The sequence below is a fragment of the Hoplias malabaricus genome, chromosome 3 (genome assembly GCF_029633855.1).
Source record: "Hoplias malabaricus isolate fHopMal1 chromosome 3, fHopMal1.hap1, whole genome shotgun sequence".
Lineage (NCBI taxonomy): Eukaryota > Metazoa > Chordata > Actinopteri > Characiformes > Erythrinidae > Hoplias > Hoplias malabaricus.
Genome location: NC_089802.1, coordinates 26,727,571 through 26,748,496, shown reverse-complemented (window position 1 = coordinate 26,748,496; position 20,926 = coordinate 26,727,571). Strand labels below are relative to the sequence as shown.

General features: G+C 44.5%; 2 protein-coding genes across 7 annotated transcripts; both read right to left on the bottom strand.

The window, feature by feature from the left end:
- Window positions 1-104: 104 nt before the first annotated feature.
- rasd1 (RAS, dexamethasone-induced 1) lies at window positions 105-2,665 on the bottom strand. The gene is made up of 2 exons (XM_066662615.1): window positions 2,374-2,665; window positions 105-1,551 (listed from the first exon to the last, which is right to left on the bottom strand). Exons 1-2 carry the CDS (start codon window positions 2,642-2,644, stop codon window positions 1,025-1,027), a joined length of 798 nt encoding a protein of 265 aa, XP_066518712.1. The 5' UTR covers window positions 2,645-2,665; the 3' UTR covers window positions 105-1,024.
- Window positions 2,666-4,912: 2,247 nt separating this feature from the next.
- pemt (phosphatidylethanolamine N-methyltransferase) lies at window positions 4,913-19,032 on the bottom strand. Of its 6 annotated transcripts, none has more exons than XM_066664414.1 (8): window positions 18,830-19,014; window positions 16,835-16,942; window positions 12,810-12,925; window positions 11,723-11,868; window positions 10,097-10,208; window positions 7,879-7,953; window positions 7,051-7,109; window positions 4,913-6,898 (listed from the first exon to the last, which is right to left on the bottom strand). In XM_066664414.1, the coding sequence occupies exons 1-7, from the start codon at window positions 18,887-18,889 to the stop codon at window positions 7,055-7,057; spliced, it is 672 nt and encodes a 223-aa protein (XP_066520511.1). In that variant the 5' UTR covers window positions 18,890-19,014; the 3' UTR covers window positions 4,913-6,898; window positions 7,051-7,054. The 6 variants fall into 6 exon arrangements, 5 of the variants coding, with proteins under 5 accessions (XP_066520511.1, XP_066520512.1, XP_066520510.1 ...); XR_010801894.1 differs by lacking the exon at window positions 4,913-6,898 and adding an exon at window positions 9,439-9,895 and having other exon boundaries at window positions 7,053-7,109; XM_066664415.1 differs by having other exon boundaries at window positions 4,913-7,109; window positions 18,979-19,032.
- Between the last annotated feature and the right edge of the window lie 1,894 nt (window positions 19,033-20,926).

Genomic DNA, 20,926 nt, shown 5'->3' with positions numbered 1-20,926 from the left:
CTGTGTTCCACTGTGGAGGAGAAGGGAGAGTATTTCATCTTTAAACTTAATTCCTATAAGTTTCTCACTGCACTGAGAAATGAAGAGATAAAATGAGGAAATAGACAATTGATACATTCTTTTATTTCCATTTTGTAAAAAGTTTACAGCGACAGAAGAATAAATGCATTCACCATAAAAATTTGTTCCAAAAGCAAACAAACACATTCACGTTGATTTGTTGTGAAGTAAGGGGATGTAAACCGTAGCCTCTGTCGCACCGAAGTCTGCAGCTCCTCTTCTTTAAAGGCAAATGTTACAAGCATTTATTTTTGTTTGGTTTTGTCCTGTTTTTAAAAGTTTGTCAAAAAGTCTCACATCAAACAAAAGCCACGTTACAGAGCACTGTGACCGTGCACTCGAACAAACACCATCCCAAAGCCCGCTCTCACGCTGTTGAAGTGGTCAGGAGTGTGTGGTGTGTGTTTTGTGGGCGGTTGCAGAGGTTCTTGTGAATACATCATCTCCATAAACCCAGTAGTGTACACTTCAGTGTGTGTGTGTGTCTAATAAAGGTTTAGCGTGTATATGTGTTTCAACAGTGTGTGTATTGTGCCCGAGGTGTGTTTAGTTTGTGACTAATGTGTGTTTAATGCACGTATACTGTGCTTGTGTTTTTCTGTGTTTGTTTGTGTATTTCTACTGTGAGCGGAATGAGTGTGCAGTGTGTGTTTGCATGTTTGAGAAATGCAGTGCTGTATATCTCATGAACTCCACGGAGCCATGAGTGTGGACTTTGGAACAGTTAGAGAGTTCCTGCGCCTCTCAGACGTCGACACACTTTTCCCAGAGGCAGGGCAACGTTTTCACGTTGTAACACACATGCATTACGCTGTCATGGCAACGGTAACAGTGTGCGCTTCCAGGGACAACATGTCTCCATGGGAATGTTTTAACTGCCGGCTCTCGCTCCAGGAATCCTCTCCGGATCCACGGTGGAGGCCGTTAGTTCCGTTCGTCCATGCGGAGGTTTTGTTTCATTGGTTTAGCTGATGACGCATCTCTCTTTGTCTTTGGTCTGGCTGCCACCCACAGCCTTCTCTTTGATGTACATGAGGTCACTGTGGACGCTGGGGCGCCGTGCAAACGGAGCCACCACCCCGTATGCCCCGCCGTCCTTCGGTTTCCTGCCGCGGAACGACTTACGGTGCAGGACGTCGCAGTACTGCAGCGACACTTTCCGGTGCAGGTCCGGACTCATCTCGTTGGGCAGCTTGGCGATGGTGAACAACGTCTGGAACATCTGGTCCACATTGGTGTTGCGCTTGGCAGAGATCTCGAAGTAGGGGCAGCGTTCGTCTCCGGCCACGAGACGCTCGATCTCCTCCTGCTTCACCTCGCGCCACGGATCGCGGTCACCTTTGTTCCCGCATACCACCAGCGGAACCTCCACATTCTCCTTGGTCTTGTTCTTCAGACATGACTTGGTCTCGTAGATCTGCTGCTTCAGGCGCTGCACCTCCTGGAAGGACTCGCGGTTGTCCAGGCTGAACACCAACAGGAACACGTCACCTGTGGAATCAAGAGGAAAGAACCCAAACTGAGTTCTGATTTTCTAATGAATTAATTAGTTACGTCTTAAGATGACTGTTAATAGGAAAAGTGGAACCATTGTGTTATGAGTGGGGTTACAACCACAAATGTGTCCTGTGTGGGTCCTAGATAATCAGTATTATAGTAGAACCTTTTTGGATCTGTTATTAAAAAGGCTATTAAGAGCAACAGGTTCCATCAGAGAGAAGAACCAATTATCCGTAAAGTGTCCATTTATCCCAGTATTTCAAATTATTCTTCTGGTGCTCATAGTCCTCTAAAGAAGCAGGTTTTTTAAATAAAGTGTGGTGTTTGCATGTCTGTGTGGATGGTGTGGTATTTACCCGTCTGTGTGCACCATGTGGTATTTACCTGTCTGTGTGGACCATGTGGTGTGTAGCTGTCTGTGTGGACCTTGTGGTATTTACCTGTCGATGTGGAAGGTGTGGTATTTATCTGTTGGTGTGGACCATGTGGTATTTACTTGTCAGTGTGAACCGTGTGGTGTGTAGCTGTGTATACAGCGTGGTATTTACCTGTCGATGTGGACAGTGTGTTATTTACCTGTTGATGTGGACAGTGTGTTATTTACCTGTCAGTGTGGACCATGAGGTGTGTAACTGTCTATGTAGACAGTGTGGTATTTACCTGTCGATGTGGACAGTGTGGTATTTACCTGTCGATGTGGACAGTGTGGTATTTACCTGTCGATGTGTTATTTACCTGTTGATGTGGACGGCGTGGTATTTACCTGTCAGTGTGTTATTTACCTGTTGATGTGGATGGTGTGGTTTTATTTACCTGTGAGTATGGACAGTCTTCTTATGGCAGGGAAAGGATGGTTCCCGGACGTGTCCAGAATGTCCAGCTGATATACATCTCCCCGGATATTGTAGAGCTTTCTGTGGAAGTCCTCGATGGTGGGTGTGTACTGTTCCTCAAATCGTCCGCTGAGGAACCGCGACACGATGGCAGACTTCCCGACTTTGGTTGAACCGAGGATGACCATGCGGTAACAGTTCTTGGCGGGAATTTGGAACTCGTTCTCCGGTGGGGACATCTTCTTGATCATGGTGTGTAGTTCCAGTGGGTCTCTGTGGCTCTAGTTCTGCCTGAATGAGGATGGGGGCTAATATACCAGTTCCACAGCTCCTCCCACCTGAACAACTGCCTATGAGGCAGTAGGGGGCGTGGTTTTGAAACAAGAGCCACACCCTTTTCAGCTTTTAGTGCGTCATTCTGGCTCTCGGCTCTCCTCCGAGATGCACGCCCAGGAGAGAGCTGCTCATTTAGTAGAGGGAATATTCAGTAAAATACTGTCCCTCTACTGCATGTGGGGTAACTGCACTGAGAAGAGACACAAAGAAGAGAGGGATTTAACAGAGGTTTGCAGAGATATGCAGGAGAGTTCGCATTAGTTTATAGCATGTAGCACCAAAGTGTAACTACACCCTAAGACCTGTCTTTTATTAACATATGAATTGTGCAGCTTTTCTCTCTGCGTTCCACTGTGCCACATAGGTCGCCGCACAGTGAGAGTGTTTATCTTTCGTTATGAAAATGTGCCCACCTCTAACCACAACAACGGTGGCGGTAATGTTAAGCAGTGTTTACTCATGGTGTATTGGCGTGTTGTTGTTTGGAACTGAACACAGCTCCGTCATCAGTTCAGACAGATCAGTAGAGTTTGTTCCTTCCTTGTTGGGGCGCCCAGCTCTCGCTGGATTCTTTCGTCAGCCACCGATCCAAGGAGCGTTTGAACCTCTTCAAAAGACCACGAGCTGCTGTCGTGAGTCGGATAAAAACAAACGTGATCTCTGCTGCAGCTGGAGATTTTACAGATGAGAGTTGGTGCTGGACGTCTGCGTTGCGTGGCGTAGAGTGACGACTCTCTCTGGACTGCCAGTGCTCTGCAAGGTTTACACGCCACGGTTTAGTCCCTACAAGGCTAGCTTGCAGATGTGTTTTCAGGAATGGAGGCGTTTAGTGATGTGATGTATGGCACCAATAATCAAAGTCGTTCAAGTACGTGGAGAACCTCAGGTGATGTTTAACACCATCATGTCCAGTATATAATATGAAGAATGGGAATATAAGGTCGAAGGCTGGATATTTTTGGTTGGTGGGCTGTTAGATTCCTTATCCAGTGGGAGTCACCCATGAACATTACTGACATTATCTCAGCCCTCAAAGTAAAACTAATCCTCTCCAAATAGGGCTTAGATGCCGCAGTCTGTAGACCTTCACTGGAGGTTGCAGCATGTTTTTTCTGGTGTACAGTACTAATCTAGGGCTATAGTCCAGTTTGCTTACACAGCCACTTAATAAAAGAACACTATATACAGTCCACCGTTCAATAAAAGTCAAACCTTCTTCAGTAAACACAATCAGACTCTTTGATCCAGTTTTGACTGGCACTGGCTCTTTCATACTGAGGGAATGTGTTTCTGTGAAACATACTCTAAAGGGTAATAAACCGTGTTTGTTGAGTGTGTGTTTATGTGGATTAATGCATCTACAACTCTTAAATTGTTTACTTATTTTTAAATTCCTCCCTCCACTCACCGCATTAACTCATTCACCAGCGGTCAGTCCTGTGCAAACTTTTACACACCCTGGGTTAGGGTTCCTCACACGCTCCAAAAACACACATTGGTAGGTGGATTGGAGACTCAAATGTGTCCGTAGGTGTGAGTGAATGTGTGAGTGTGTGTCGCCCTGTGAAGGCCTTGCACCCAATGATTCCAGGTAGGCTCTGGACCCACTGCCGCCCTGAACTGGATAAGGGCTACAATGAGTGAATGGATGTTCATTTGGGTTCTTTTGTGAATTTTATTTTTATTTTAAATCTTACATCATTTTCACACATTTTGTGTGTTAGGGTTCAGTTCGGCAGCTCATGGAAATATACTTCACCTGTAGAAGATAAGTGGTGAAAATAATCTATGACTACTGTACTTAGTCTATTTTAAGGCCTTTTAGTAGTGCCCCCACAGCTCTGAACTGTCTCCCTGCTGAGACTCAGCCTGCTCCCTATGTTCATTAATAGAAGATGTTATGTAGTGTGAGAAATGAAGGTTTTTTTATGGTGTGCTATAAAACAAATTACACTTACCTACTTTCCTCAAATCCTCAGCCAGTCAGAAAGAGCTATAGTATATGATCAGCCTCTCTGTCTCCTGCAGCCACAGACTCCACGGCCTCAGGGTCAAAGCGAGTATGAACCCCTCTCTGGTCCTCTGATGATAGCGCTTGAGGGATGAATGTGGACGATTAGCTTGGGAGCTAACAGGCGGCTGTGATAATAAACCACACGTTTTTTACAGAACAAAAGCCTTTATTGATGAGCAGCGGCTTCGTTCACAAGTCTGAAAAATAAACATTTTCTGCCTTCAAGCTTCTTCATCTCTGCTGATTCTTCACATTATTAAACGTTTTTTACTCTGGCACCTCTGAATCTGCACTAAAGCTATTTAAACAGGACCACCCCATCTGGGGGACCCTCTCTGTGAAGTATGAACTGGTTCATCCAGGGAACAATAATAAACATTACATACAATATACATGTTTATGAAAAATGCATGCTGTTTGTGGTGATGCTGGTTCTGTACCTCTTTCCCATCAATCCATTCATAATCAAAGGTTCACACCATGTAAAATACAGACGCTAAAACCTTGAGCATCGGCCAATGTCTCGAATTACTGAGTGTAATCAAGGTATCGATATCGGATCAGTATGAGGAGGTAGGGTACTGACACACGGAGTATCAGTCAGTTCCTACAGGTCTTTGAAATATGTTTTTAAGTGAAGATTTGTGAGGGTTTGTTCTTACAGTGACTTTTAATCTACAGCTGGTTCTGAATAACACTCATAAATCTCAGTTCACCTCGAGACTTTTAATCCACACTTCATCTGAAGCAGTGAGAGGGTCCTCTGTGTAAAGATTTATAGATAACACTTAAGGGAGGTGTCTATGATTGTGGGGAAACTCAATTGTCTCTGGGTTTAAGTTCAGGATCTCAGTGTCTTTTAAGGGAGAATAACAACTGTTGTTTGTAAGTGTAATTTGACTGTAGTGTAGTTTTTATTCACTGTTTAGTTTTGTAGCACTGTCGCTAATGCAGTTAGCCGTTCCACCTTAAGTTTGGAGACCGTTCCAGCAGAAACAGCAAAGTAAGTCAGTGTTACCCCCCTATGGAGCAGGAATAGAGCAACATCCTCATCTCGGTTGGTGCTTTTCAGCTTTTGGAGTCTCTCTGTTGTCTAAAAACTTCTAGATGGCGTTTCTCTGCCGTGAGCAGAGAGAGAGAAAGCCTAGCACCAGACCCAGACACCTTGTTTTTATACCCATTTACAGACACTGGGGCTTCGTACACACATTAGAGCAGTTTCCAGCACTGACTGCAGAGCAGCACATGGAGAGGACACACACTCAAGAGTTTTATACACAGGGCTTACATAAGGTTTTTTGTTTAAAGCTGGAGTAGGTGATTTTGGAGTGGTCTTAAGTCACACAGAGAGAGGAACACACTACTCGTCTTCAAACAACAGGCCACCTACATCATGTCTCACTCATATGCAAAAAAAAAAAAAAAAAAACATCCTACAGCTGCAGCCATTCCACTCTGCTTCACTCTCTGGCTTCATCCAGGCTCTTTTAGTTGGAAGCCCTCGCCCTCCGTACTTCTTTTCTTTGTTTAGCAGTGCTGCACCTGTCTCTGTATCCTGGTGAGTCTCCGTGTGTGGGAAGGGGGAGTGATGTTGTAGACAGGGTATGTAAGCCATTCAATCATTTTGTTCAATCCGAGTGAAATGATTGGACGGATTTTTACAGTCATGTGACCTTTACAGAAAGTGAATCTTTTTCTTTAAGTCATCAGAATGATTTACTTGTTGCTGTCTTGAGGTAAAGTGTTTTGCTGAAATAACTAAAACTAAAACACAAATCACCCACTCCTGCTGTAACAGAACAATGCCTGGCCCACTCTGCAACACTTTAATAACCCTGACCACCGTTAAAAACACGAGAGGCAGAACACAACGACACTATTCACTGACCTTTGTTCGCTGATGGTCATAAAAGTCCTCACACTGCACAAACTGCCCTGAATGATTCAGGTTGGGGTGAACAGTGAGCGGCTCATTATCATTTAAAGGAACAGGTGCTGAAAGCGGGTGTTCAGAACAGGGCTGTTTACACATGGGGAGAACACTGCTGTGGGGTTTGGACCAAAGCAGGTCACAGACGTTTCATTAAGAAACAGAACTGTGTTCCACTGTGGAGTGGGGGGTGGGGGGTATGTCCTCTTTAAAGCTGTAGGAGAACTGGAGAACAGAAGGAGATGATATTTTTATCAGTTTTTTATCCTCCTCTTGTGATCATAAATACTATACTTTGAGCAGATTTGGAGGACTCTAGCCAGTATGTGTGTGTGTGTGTGTGTGTGTGTGTGTGAGAGAGAGACATCTAACTATACAGTGTTATTTGTGCTTGCAGCGCTGACTCCTCTGCCGGTAGATTTCCTCTGTAAACGGTCTGTGGATTGAACAGAACAAACAGAAGAGGGTCATAAACCTGCGGAGGACGGTATCAGCCTGCGCCTGGCACCGGGTTCCACATTTCCATTCTTGGTTCTACCTTCCAACAAAGACAAAGCTCTCATGTTACCAGAATGGGTCCAATAAATTAATAATCAGAATTAATAACCAGAACAAGTTATTACACATTATACATCTGTTTAGAGAGAGAGGGAAAGAGAGGGCAATGCAGTCATTCAGTTCACATCCGTCCACCCTCTCAGTTCCACTGACCATGAACTCGTTAGTCCTACAATTATGCACTGCAGTCCTGTATCAGTTGCTCTGCATACTTTACCCCCCACCCCCACCTCCCAACAGAGCAGGACCCCCACAGAGCAGGTGTAATGTGGTGGTGGATCATTCTCCGCGCTGCAGTGACACTGACGTGGTGGTGGTGTGTTAGTGTGTGTTGTGCTGGTGTGAGTGGATCAGACACAGCAGTGCTGCTGGAGTTTTTAAACCCCTCAGTGTCACTGCTGGACTGAGAATAGTCCACCGACCAAAAACATCCAGCCGACAGCATCCATCCGACATCTACAAGGTGGACCAACGATTTACAGAGTGAACCGAGAATGGACTTCTCTGTGGGGGTCCTGACCATTGAAGAACAAGGTGAAAGTATGACAATAAAGTATGCAGAGCAACAGATAGACTACATTTTACTTGTAGACTACTTCTATAAATGACTGTATAATTAAATGTAATGCTGTTAATATGAGTGTTACCCTTCATATTCGATGGCCACTCTGTAGGACAGCGCCACCACCGCTGTCAGGAGAACTCCGACAGGACTCGCATTCCTACACACACACACACACACACAAAACATAATATAATACATGCTACTGAATTATTGAGGGCTATCATTTCTAGCCCTTAAACCCAGATCAGAAAATAAAAAGTTGCTGGTAGGGCTCCGAAGAGCTGAATTATTCTTCTTCTTCTGAAATTAAAGTCATGGAAGTGACTGTGAGGAGTGTGGTGTGTTCTCCCTGTGTCCGCGTGGGTTTCCTCCGAGTGACTGTCTGTGAGGAGTGTGGTGTGTACTCCCTGTGTCTACGTGGGTTTCCTCCCACGCTCCAAAAACACACGATAGGTGATAGGTGGATTGGCGACTCAAAAGTGTCTGTAGGTGTGAGAGTGTGAGTGAATGTGTGAGTGTGTGTCGCCCTGTGAAGGACTGGCGCCCCCTCCAGGGTGTGTTCCCACCTTGTGCCCAGTGATTCCGGGTAGAACCCACCGCCGCCCTGAACTGGATAAGGGTTACATACAATGAATGAAAGAATGAATGAATGAATGGATGTGGGTTGATCAGATGTAAGTGGATGTGAGTTAATCGGATGCAAAGTAATCAGACGTGTGTTAATCAGATCTAAGTTAAGCGGATATGGGTCTTTCAGACGTGGGTGTTAATCGGATCTAAGTTAAGTGAATGTGGGTTAATCAGATGTGTGTTAACCAGATCTAAGTTAAGTGGATGTGGGTTAATCAGATGTGTGTTAACCAGATCTAAGTTAAGCGGATATGGGTCTTTCAGACGTGGGTGTTAATCGGATCTAAGTTAAGTGGATGTGGGTTAATCAGATCTAAGTTAAGTGGATGTGGGTTAAACTGGATGTGGGTTAATGGGATGCGAGTGTGGAGGCGTTCGTATAAAGAGTGACAGCTGCTTCCTTTACTCCACCAGCAGCTGACGCCCCCCGACAATGTGCCCAAATACATTCACCAATGAAGGTCCTGTGAGACCAGCTGGTCAGAAAAATATAAACAATCTGGACCCTGAAACACACACAACCTCAGAACCTCAGCTTTACACACAGCACTGAGCCACACACACCTGAAATGTTTACACAGCCACTCACATGGCTCGGACGTTACCCTGAGACGAAGAGGTGAGCTCCGGCACTGAGCTTTACTGGAGAAATCTGAGAAAATGGCATTGATAAGGACCCCCCTTCTCACCGGGACACACAGCAACACTGTCACTTTATTTCTGCTTCACTTGTTCAGCAGATGCATCCAAACACATGTTTGAATAGAGGGAGGAAGCTGCACTCATCTGCAAAACACTGACATTCTGTACACCCCACTCCACACGGCCCTAACGTGTTCGGTAAACGTTCAGAGAGCGCGTAAACATCATGCTTTGGTTTCACTTCACTTTCAGTAACACTCTGACATCAGCAGCGCAGTAAAAACTAATTTCCTGGCACTTTTACCAGGAACAAGTTTCACGGATCTGGTCCATTTCCCTGAGAAACAACCTGACGTTTTATTTGTTTTACCTGGAGCCCTTGTAGGAGAGGTGTCAGAACCGTGAAATGTGTCAGAACTGTGTATCTGCTGCCGTTAAACGGACCCAACTCATCAGTCACTCAGTCAGGGAGCGGCTTGTGTGACGCGTGCGAATGAGTCTGAAATCATCACAGAGAAACAGAGAGAGAGAGATGAAGAGAGACGGAGACGGTCATGGAGGCTGTGGGACAGAGGCTCCAGCAGCGATCACCTAGCAACCAGAGAAGTTGGATGTTTGGCAGTTGTTGCCGTGGCGACCGCATCCAGGCGCACAGGCGGCGTTCAGGAAGAAGGTCCTCCAGAATTTCAAATAAATAAATCTTTAACATCATGTTTCCACGGTAGCTTTAAATGCTTCTCAAAATGCAGCTCCAGCCGCTCTGCGTCATTCGTTCTTCGAGTCCGCAGCTCTGTCCCGTCTCTCTCAACCCTGCCTTTTATCTTGACCTAGTGAAACAGACAAAAAAAACCGTCCTGACCCTGACTGTGTCCTGAATTTGGATGTCCATTAGCTCTAGTAACAGCTACAGGAGGACAGAGCTCTCTCAGCTGCTTTACACCACAGCAGCATCCAGATAAACTCACTCCGGTGCAGTCCCAGTGTCTCAGAGAACTGATTGCACATGTTGCTAGTGGTGTTTTACTCACATTAAAGCAAGGCCGAGGTAGTTTGCCGTGCTGCCCCAGTACATCGGATTATCCAGAACGCTGAAGGGGAACCCAGTCACCTTCTCCTCCATCAGGATGCCAAAATAGTCCCCTGCAGAAACAAAACAGACTTTCATTTAAAAACCAACCCTGCTCAGACTCGTCTGTGTACGGCTGGTAAATCCTTCACCAGCCACAGTTTCCCTTGGTGTGACTTTGGTGATAGAGGTGTCCCGGCATGTGCATGTTCAAGAGGGAAATAAACCAGGGCAGAATTAGAGCTCTGTGTGTTCCATGTCTTATATCAGTGTAGAAATGATGCCATTTGTCCTGTTGGGGGCGCTGGGTTTGTTTCTGAGTGAGAGCGAGCACTAATTCACAGTGGAGTGAGACTCTGTGAGACTGTCCAGAAATGTGTGTATTCATTCAATGTGTATATTCATTGGATGATATGGTGGCACAGTTCCAGGGTTCTGAGGTTGAGTGAATGTGTGAGTGTGTGTTGCCCTACGAAGGACTGGCGCCCCCTCCAGGGTGTGTTCCCACTTGCGCCCAGTGATTCTGGGTAGGCTCTGGACCCACCGCCGCCCTGAACTGAACAAGGGTTGCAGACAATGAATGAATGAATGAACAAACGAATACTGTATCTGGATTCTCAGAATCCAGTCGGGAACAGGCCGCTTTCAGTTTCCCCAGCAGCTTCTACAACTTGACTACAATCAGTTAACCATGGTGAACAGCTGTAACACATTCACCGCATAGTGTTTGTATGTGCAGAGCCCTTCCACCGAGAGCATACACATACACACACAGACTTTTTCTCTCACATTTCTCCAGTCTCTGGTCTATAAATCAGGGACCTCAAACTCTGTGACCAAAGAGCACGGCTTTCAGTCCTTCAGGGGGCCAGGGTGCATCTCTCTTTCTCTCACTCCCTTTCTCATGTCTCTCTCACTTTCTCTCTCTCCTCACCTTTTCTCTGACTCCCTCTTTCTCATGTCTCTCTCACTTTCTCTCTCTCCTCACCTTTTCTCTGATTCCCTGTTTCTTAGGCCTCTTCCTGTCCCACATTCTCCTCTACTTACTCACCTACTCTCATCCCAATTTCTCTTTCACTCCATCCCCCTGCCCCATTATTTCTTATGACATCTCTCTCTCTCTCTCTCTCTTTCTCTCTCTCGATTCTTGTATCAGGTCAGAGATCTAGCTGATTCACCTGGTGAACAGAATTCTGGGATAGATTATAAAATAAGTGGAATGGGGTCTTTAGAGCCTACATAACACACACACACACACACACACACACACTCTGACCCAGTTTAAGACAAAAGTCCAGCTGTAGCACACACCTGGCCAGCATTTTGAATCATTATTATCTGTGTGTGTGTGTGTGTGTGTGTGTCTGTGTATTACATTGTGTTGCATAAGCCGGGACTGACAGAGGACTCTGTATAAAGTGAATAAGTTGAACACTGTTCTCAGGTCTGACCTGTTTCACTGAACACTGAATGACCCTTAAATCCTGGGCTTTTTACATCCTTTTTACAGCGAATTCCATGGGAACAATATGAACTAGAACTTAAGAGATGCGAGAGAAACTGAGGAGGAGGAGGAGGATGCTGTTACCGAGGAAGGTCCCAGTGAAGCCCAAAGCGAAGAAGCTGCTGATAACAAACAGGGAACCAACTGCCAGTAGAACCACACCAGTGCAAAACACCGCTTCTCTGTCCATCAGTTCCATCCGGGACTGACCTTTCATCGCCACTGTGATACTGTGTGAGAACAGGAGAACATCTTAACACTTGGCTTAGAACTCAGAACCAGTTTGTATTGAACCTAAAGATCTGAATATAAAATGGACAGATTCTGATTAAAATGCAGATTAGCTGCTCTGTAACATACTGAAGAATTGAAAAACCATGATCTATAAAGTGTATCCTCCACCAGAGGGCAGTGTAGCATCTGATTAAAAACAAACAAATATTAACAATAATAATAATAATAATAATAAAAACTACTGAATAATAAACAGCAATAAGTATTTACATCCTTCTCTCTCTTTCAAACACACTCTGTTTCTCTCTCTCTCTCTCTCTCTCTCTCTCTCTCTCTCTCTTCCCCACACACACGCACACACACTCTGAGAGAGATAACAGATGGATGGCACAGTGCTGAGAGGCTGAGGACTCCATGGCAACATTGTAATATTCATCAGAGCCGACCTAACGTGCAGTGCCTAGAAAAAAAATATTTTTATTTTCATTCTTCATACAAATTTGAATTTCTGAAATTGCCCCATTTTCAGAATCAGTAAAGACTGATAAAGTACACAGCAGACAAATCTAACACTGATTTATAACTTTACACAGCACCAACTGACCTGTGAACCACGAGGAGATACCACTAGTAAAACTACACTGCCCTCTACTGGAGGAGAGTTTACACAGATCTCTGTTCTTCAACATGGGAATGTATAATGTTACAGAGAAGCTAATCTGCATATAGTCACTGTCCAGTGAAAAGAATGTATAGTTTACTGCATCATATGAAAACCCCAGCTGTCTTTCACACATTGTGTGTAAATCTCATAATGAATGACCAATAGAAATGTTGAAGATAAAGAAGGTTTTTGTCTTTTTGTTAATAGTAATAATAGTATTTAAAAATTCAGACTCATCCTTGGTGTAAAGTCCAGAGTTGAAATGTGTGTTACCTGTGGCTGCGGTAAACGTTGAGCAGGAGGATGAGGATGCCCAGGCAATAACAGGCTAAATACGGACTGCCAAACAGCCGCGTCAGACCCCGGGTCCTGTGCTCCCATCTGGCCACCTGAGACACAAACCCCCACAGACAAGACTTTCAGAACCTGCCCAAAGTCCGTTTATTATTACTCCAGGTTTTTAACATCTGAGGTGTGAGTAAATTGTGACCTGAAGCTTCCTGAAAAAGGAGCCCAGGCAGACGACCTAAACTGATTGGCAAAAATATAATGAGATTATGATTAATTTTTTTCTTGTGGTCAGCGTTTACAGGACATCAATAAACACAGAATTAAACAACACAGTCAAGTACAAAGGTATTAATTATGTGTGTGTGTGTGTGTGTGTGTGTGTGTGAGAGAGAGAGAGAGAGAGAGAGAGAGACAGGAAGAGAGAGAGAGGGTCCTGCAGTCAGTTGAGACCCACTGCACTTATAAATAATTCAAGATGCCGCAACATTTTCTTCCAAAAATAGATGTGTCTTGCTTGAATTTTCCATTCCACCTTAAATTCTCCGGTTCCTGGACACAACAGCTGTGGAATGTGGAATAGAAAGACAGAACAAGACACTTAGACACTGTGTGGAACTATTAGAGATAAATAATTACTTTATTTTTATCAATATCTTTATAATTAGGGCTCTTAAGTCACATGGAGGACAAATGGAAGCTACGACATCCAGCAACAGCTAATTTACAGGATTAATACCACCTTAAAATCATCACATCCACCTTAAAAACACAAAATTCTGCTCCATACACAGAACGCAACATAGGAGCAGAAATAAACATTTGTTTGTTTATTTCGTCAATAGTAATACATTTTAATTAATGTTTAAATAAATGTAAATGTAGCTGCGTTTGTCAAAAAGACTAATCATCATCAGCGAAAACATTTGCAGTCCAACTAAACAATGATGGAGTTCATTTCTCTGGTTTGACTGGTCTCCCATGCGGAAGACGTTTAATGTTGTGTCTCACGATAGCATAAGTCCACGTCCAGCAGCTCCAGTGGACACTAATGTCTCATCTGTGTCCAACAATTAACCCTTTAACACCTGTAACCTGGGGCCTTTTATTCATTTGATAATGATCTGTGTCCAGTTCTACCATCACACCCCGACTTCCCGTTCTACAAACCTATATATACACTTACAGAGAGAGAGAGAGAAAGAGAAAGACAGGGAGAGAGAGAAAGAGAGACACAGAGTGAGGGAGAGAGAGAGAGAGAGACAGTGAAAGAGAGAGAGACATGCAGAGTGAGGGGGAGAGAGACGCAGAGTGAGGGAGAGAGAGGGAGGGCAATAGAATTAGAGACAGATGGAGTGAGAGACAGAAGCAGAAAGAGAGACTGAGAGAGAGAGAGTTAGAGACAGAGAAAAGACAGAGAGAGAGGTAGAGTTAGAGAAAAAGTGAAAGAGTTAGAGAAACAGAGAGAGAGAGACAGAGGGAGGTGAATGATGAATGTGAATGCTGTAATGATCCCAGAGGACAGTGAAGACCCACGTCGTCCTATATTTGCCTCAAAAGAAGGAAACGTCATCATTGGACACCGCTGGGAATTATGTAAACGATGTGCAACCTGTATCTGAACCAGACGCCTCTGGTCCCTCTGTTCTGGGTCTAAAATACCAGCTCAGGATTAAAGTCTCTCAGGATAAGAGCATCTACCAAAACAATGTGAATGTAAATTAATATAAACACACTGGTCAGCCATAACATTAAATACATCCGGCATGTCACTAAAACCACTGAGCCATTTCCACGAGACCTCTGAAGGCATCTTATAGGCAACCTGAGAGCTGGAGACTGACCGAAACACCATGACCATCACAGTTAGCCCTTCTCCACTGATGTGGAACCAGTTCATAAACCTAATTTGTTTCAGCACATATCCTTCAATATACAATAGGGTCCAGAACCACAAAAGTTCATTTCCAGCAGGGTTCAGCAGAGACCATGAGGGTGTCTGTGGGCGAGTCAAGAGTAAGAAGCTCCAGAAAGAACTCAGAGCCTCAAATAAATTGTTATGGTGCAGTGGAGCTTGACAGGTCATTTCCAGAGTGTTATAGCATCCTCCATGGGGTTCTGGGTAAAGACCAGAGAACCAGACGCATCTGTGGATGTTCTCTTTCTGAAACCGGGAAATAAAAACAGGAGAATTCTCTGGGTAGGCGACTGGGTAGTTCTCACTGTTCTTGAGCTCAGCAGATGGCTCTAGAACCTGTCTGATATACTCCAACCGTAACAGAACTCTTATCTAAGGCTCCAGATCCAGACACAGCGACGCTGGAACCAAGCCTCGCAGTCAGAGGTTATAATCTTGTGGTCAGATAGACTGCTTTAATGCTGCAGCGAGTCCAGGGCTGAGGCTGAACTCTGTGTTCAGTGAAAACTGAGGTGAAAACATGCGGATCCCTGTCGTGCTGAAAGCAAAGAGAACACCAAGGAAACACTCTGTACTCTTTTATTAAAATGAGGGACACACAGTGGACACTCAGTGTTCCCCCACGAGACCACTGTGGAACTGCTCGTCTCCTTCTGGGTTCAACCTTGATCCTGTCCCTTCAGCTCCACACAAACCAGAAACAACACCTTGAACTGAACACACCGCACTTGTAACCCGCAGAGACGGAGAATGGAGATGGAACAGGGCATTTACAAAGAAGCTGCCTTTGTCGGATTTTACATTCCACCTTAAAAGGTGCGGCGGTAACATCTGGGTTCACAGAGATGCCGGAATACAACACTTACTCATGGAAAACGTTAAGCATCAAAACTAGCTGTGTTTGTCTCCTTTACCTCCTCTGCTAATGTAAGAGTAACCGAACTCTTCGGCTCCATGCTTTAAGTGTCTGTAGGGGGCGCTGTTGGCCCTGACCGGCTGGCTGAGGTGGAAGGCTGTGATAATTAAAATCCAAGCTGTGTTTTCAAAGGTGGAGGTGCTGTTTCCCCTTTAACAGTGCCTCCACTTTTGCAAACACCAAATTTTGCAGTCTTTCTAGTGTGGTGGTGAGTTTAAACATAACACAGTGTCACTGAGTGTAAATGTAATATTTTAATTATCCTATTCCCTTTAACGTGTTAAAGGAGGCATCTAAGATTGTGGGCAATCCCAATCTCTCTTGTTCTTTACATTCCAAAGCTAAGCGTCTTTTAAGGTGGAATGGTGTGTTTGAGGATGAAAATGACTGTTGTTTGTATGTGTCTGAAGTGTAATTTTTAAGTTAAATTCCCATAGAAACTCATGTGTAACTCGAGCTGTTTACTTTTGTAGCACTGTCGTTAATGCAGTTAGCCGTCTCTTGAGTTTAGAGACATTTCCACCTTAAATGATCCGAAACAGACAAAAATAAGCCAGTGTGACCCCCCTATGGAGCAGGAATAGAGCAACGTCCTCATCTCGGTTGGTGCTTTTTAGCTGTTGGAGTCTCTTCGTTGTCTAAAAATCTCCAGATGGTGTTTCTCTGCCGTGAGCAGAGAGAGAGAAAGCCTAGCATACCGGACCCAGACACTTTGTTTTGTTCTAATTGCAAATGTAACTAGGATTACTTAATTTGGAGCTAAAACATGCATGTGTGAATGGGAAATTTTAATTCAAATGTAGGATTACATTGCTGTTTGTCATATTGCATTTCTTTATTATTTTGATGCTGATGATCTCATTCAGAGTTGTGGGCTCTGAGAGCTACACAGATCACTCACCCACTGTGCAATTAACATAGAGCTGCACTGTGTAGTTCTACATTTACCAAACTACAGTCCATGTTACTCTGTATACCTTGTTACACACCTTTCCCCCTGTTCCTCAGTGCTCAGTACCCCCACAGAACAGGTGTGATGTGGCGGTGGATCATTCTCAGTGCTGCAGTGACACTGACGTGGTGGTGGTGGTGTGTTAGTGTGTGTTGTGCTGGTGCGAGTGGATTAGACACAGCAGTGCTGCTGGAGATTTTAAACACTGTATGGTCTCAGCTCACCACGTTCCAGAAGAAAGGGTTAAAGATGATGGCAATGACGGCCACGCAGAACCGAGGCTCTGTCAGATCCACATGCTTCATCACCTCAGAGACCACAGACATGTCCATCTGAGGAAGAGGAGGAGAGACAGACGTCAGAGAGAGTCAGAAACCCTGAGGAAGGGGAGGAGTCACAGGGTGAGTGACAGGGTGATGGTGTGAAACTGTCCACAGGTGTGAGTGACTGGGTGAGTGTGTAAGGGACTGCGTGAGTGTGTGAGTGACTGGGTGAGTGTGTGAGTGACTGGGTGAGTGTGTAAGGGACCGGGTGAGTGTGTGAGTGACTGGGTGAGTGAGTGAGTGACTGGGTGAGTGTGTGAGTGAGGGACTGGGTGAGTGTGTGAGTGAGGGACTGGGTGAGTGTGAGAGTGAGTGTGGGAGTGACTGAGTGACTGGGTGAGTGTGTGAGGGACTGAGTGAGTGTGTGAGTGACTGGGTGAGTGTGTGAGTGACTGGATGAGTGTGTGCCTCTGAAAGCAGAACCCAAACGTCATTAATTTCAGTAATAACATTAAAAACGCTGTGACTGTTCCTTTAAATATTAAAGCACTTAAAGATCAGATTCACGGTCTGAAGAAAACAGAGCGTCTTTCTCAAATGGGTCTAAATTATCTCTTCTTCCAAACAGGTCCAAAAGGCCAAAGCCTCGAGGCACACAGACGTTTTATTCAGAAAGTAAAGATTCATGACGCAATTCAACAGGAGACGACCTCAGAGAACAACAAAGCAGTCTTTCAGTTACCTGCAGCTTTCAGGAGCTTCTCTGGGTTAAGGACAAACAGGGGCTGACACCCCCTTAGGGCAATGGACACATGCATCAACAGATCCCCCCCCCCAACACACACAGACACACACACACACACACACACAAACACACACACACACTGTCGGTGAGTCTGTCTACAGTGCACTTATAAAGACTTCGTTTGTACAAACAGCAGGGAGTGGAAACTATTCCTGTTCGTTGTAGAGGCATGTTGTTGTTATCACAGACGCTCTTTATAACTCAGATATGACCTCAGTTTGCTGCAAAGGATCAATAAAAGACTCCCAGACTGTATTACGTTCTCCAAAGAACGTAGAACCAACTCGAAACTATGAATCGCCCAAGTTCCTCAACGGGCTGAAATCTAACACCGCAGCGAAACTGAGAAACAGAATCAACTCTGTCAAACTAAACATGATGGCTATTTCTCTGTTGCCACGGATACTAAAAATGAACAATAACAGAGCCCCGCCACCAGCTACAGCGCCTCCCACATCGGCCCCTCCCACCTCTGAGCGTTTTTCAAACTTCAATCAGAGGTAGATTCAGCTGAGGCTAGGGGGCATAGTTACACTTTAAATCGGTTAAATCTGTTAGCTCTAACAGTGACGATATCTAATGTGTGGTGGCGCCCCCTGATGTCCTGCCTTATAGATGCTGTTCAATTGGCTGGAGTTTTCAGACATCTCCCATGATATAAATCCTTAAATAACATAAGGAGTAAATAAACAGAGGCTGGAACATCTCGATTATTTTTTTACAAGCTGTAATTTCATGGTAAAATACTACTTAGTGTAGCTTTAAATCATTCCGGCATTGTTCTGTAGTACAGTATACACTGTAACATAATTAATATAACATAGTTTAATGCACAATAACTGTTTTAAATGTATGTTTTTAAACCTTAAAGTAATCTCTAAGAGTTTTTTTGGCAGATGCTCAACAAAAACTTTGAATACGGAGCTGCAGAAAGAAAAGACAATAATTTGACAACTCCATAATAAAAGCCTCACGCAATGTTACTTCATCTTTAATCCAGAAATAAAATGGGGTTTACATACACTTTACAGTGTGCAGTAAGGTTTCTGAGGTTAATTCACACTGCTAAAGCCTCCTCGGTGTTCAGAGCTGGAGTACAGCCTGGTGTTCAGAGAGTAATGTTTATTATACAGTTATTTATTCATTATTACCTGAGAATAATCCAGATTATCGAGTCCTCCGCAGCAGTCTAACACCGCGGCTCCTCTCATACACTCAGCAGCACACTCTCACAAACCCCAGGAATAACAGCACTGCCCCCCTGTCTCTCTCGCTCTCTGTAAAAACACAGTTTATCCACCTTCTCCAAGCGCTCACCGCTCCAGCACAGCGCAGACATGACAGTTCACCCCTGATCTTCTCCTGCCGCACGGAACTCTGGGTACTGTAGTTTATTTCAGGGACGCGCTTGGACTACAAATAACAGATCCCTTTTGGAAGCAAAATCTTATATCTCACATTTCTGGAGTGAGGACACTGTTAACTCAATGCCTATACTGATCAGCCACAAGATTACAACCATTAACTGATAAAGTATAAGCACTGAAGTGGGCTACATTGAAGTGATGGTCATAATGTTTTGGTCAGAGCATTTCTAACGGCGCTTTTCCGCTGTACTGTACCTACTCTCCAGGACTCTACTCTCTGTTTGGCCCCTGGTTAATGTCCGACTGTCGTCTCTAAACCCCGTCTCTAACGGGAACAACAGGCTTTAGAAACCAATTCTATTATTTATGTTTATAATAATTGCTATGTTTCCCCTATTTTTATTTGCTGCTGTAATACTTTGAATTTCAAGATGAAGGATTATCTAATTTATCTTAATTTATAGAGTGACTGGGTGTTTGAACCCACTGTGCCTCAAGTTTGCCTCACCCTGCCGTATGAGAAGAACGTGTAGCCGAATGGGTTCTAAGTTCTGCTCACGACACTGTAACAGAGGGGAGCGCGGTGGAGGGATGTATTTGTGATGGAAGAGAAGGAAAGCACAGGTTGTTGTTGATGGTTTATGTGATGTTTATAAATAGTGTTGCCATGGTGACAAGTGTGGGCGCTCAGGTGAGTGGTCAAAAGTTTGTTGTGATGCCCTCAGGCGAAGAGAGAGAGAGACAGAGACAGAGAGAGTTGGATAGAGAGAGAGAGAGATGGACAGAGACAGAGAGAGACGGACAGATAGACGAGAGAGAGGACAGAGACAGAGAGAGAGAGATAGACGGACAGAGACTGAAACAGAGAGAGAGATGGACAGAGACAGAGAGACAGACAGAGAGAGAGAGAGGGAGAAAAAGAAAGTTTCCCAGTTTCTCCAGTGACTCACCACCTTCTCAGACCACTGTAGCGTTATTGATCTTCTCCCAAAATCCGCAATATGAGCCATTACTTCGCCTCCTTCCCTTTATCCCTTTATCTCTTTACTTTAGATCAGACACAACTGGCAGAACCTCTTCATGTGCAGATCACCTGTGACCCACAGTTTGGAGATATTTAAACACCTCCTCATTTTTGGAGCTGAAATGAAAGAAGTCTCTTTTGCTCCAAAGTCGAGGGAAATCTCAGTCCATGTCAAACAAGTACAGACACCACTGCAGAACAGGCCTGACCTTCCAGCCTTCGGACGGCTCTGCAGGACTCAGGAGGACTTCAGATGGTCCATGCCGCATCAGGGAACACATCCATTAAAGTGTTTTACACAAGGAAAACTGTTCATCAATTCTACAGGGTGAGACAGAAGACTCAGGACACTCTTTTATTTCAGAAAGGAAAGCGAAAGTGACAGAGCTGAACACCTCAGCAAGTAACAAGGGAGGGGCCTGTCTTTTAGACTATGTCTGGAACATCTTGAAAGCCGCCATATTGGATCATGGGCAGGTTTTTCCAATGGGAAGGGTATCATGTAGCATATCAAAGAAAATCAGGATTGTCTCAGAAATCGATTGCCAAAATTAGATTTGCAACATCTCTTGTGGTTCATAAGTTATCAACACAGAAAATTAAAACTGTTGTCGTTTGTAACTCGATCAGGCCCTAAATGCTCAGTGTTTCCAGAAAGTGTTACAGTCTTCCTGTCTATTCTGACTGAAGATGGTGCTGTCTGGTCGAGCCTGTAACAAGCCTGTAACTAACGACAACAGTTTTGAAATTTCTGGGTTGATAATTTTGCAAATATGATTGTTGCAATCAATTTCTAAGACAACTTTGTGGTCTTGTTTGATACGCTATATGACCCACTTCCCATTGGAAAAGCCTTC

Coding starts and splice junctions, on each gene's coding strand:
- rasd1 (XM_066662615.1), bottom strand. CDS start 2,644: ATGATCAAGAAGATGTCCCCACCGGAGAACGAGTTCCAAATTCCCGCC. Junction 1,552..2,373: donor AAGACTGTCCATACTCACAG/GTAAATAAAACC, acceptor TTGATTCCACAG/GTGACGTGTTCCTGTTGGTG.
- pemt (XM_066664413.1), bottom strand. CDS start 18,889: ATGAGAGGAGCCGCGGTGTTAGACTGCTGCGGAGGACTCGATAATCTG. Junction 10,209..11,722: donor CTTCACTGGGACCTTCCTCG/GTAACAGCATCC, acceptor TTGTTTCTGCAG/GGGACTATTTTGGCATCCTG. Junction 7,110..7,878: donor GTGGCCATCGAATATGAAGG/GTAACACTCATA, acceptor TTCAATCCACAG/ACCGTTTACAGAGGAAATCT.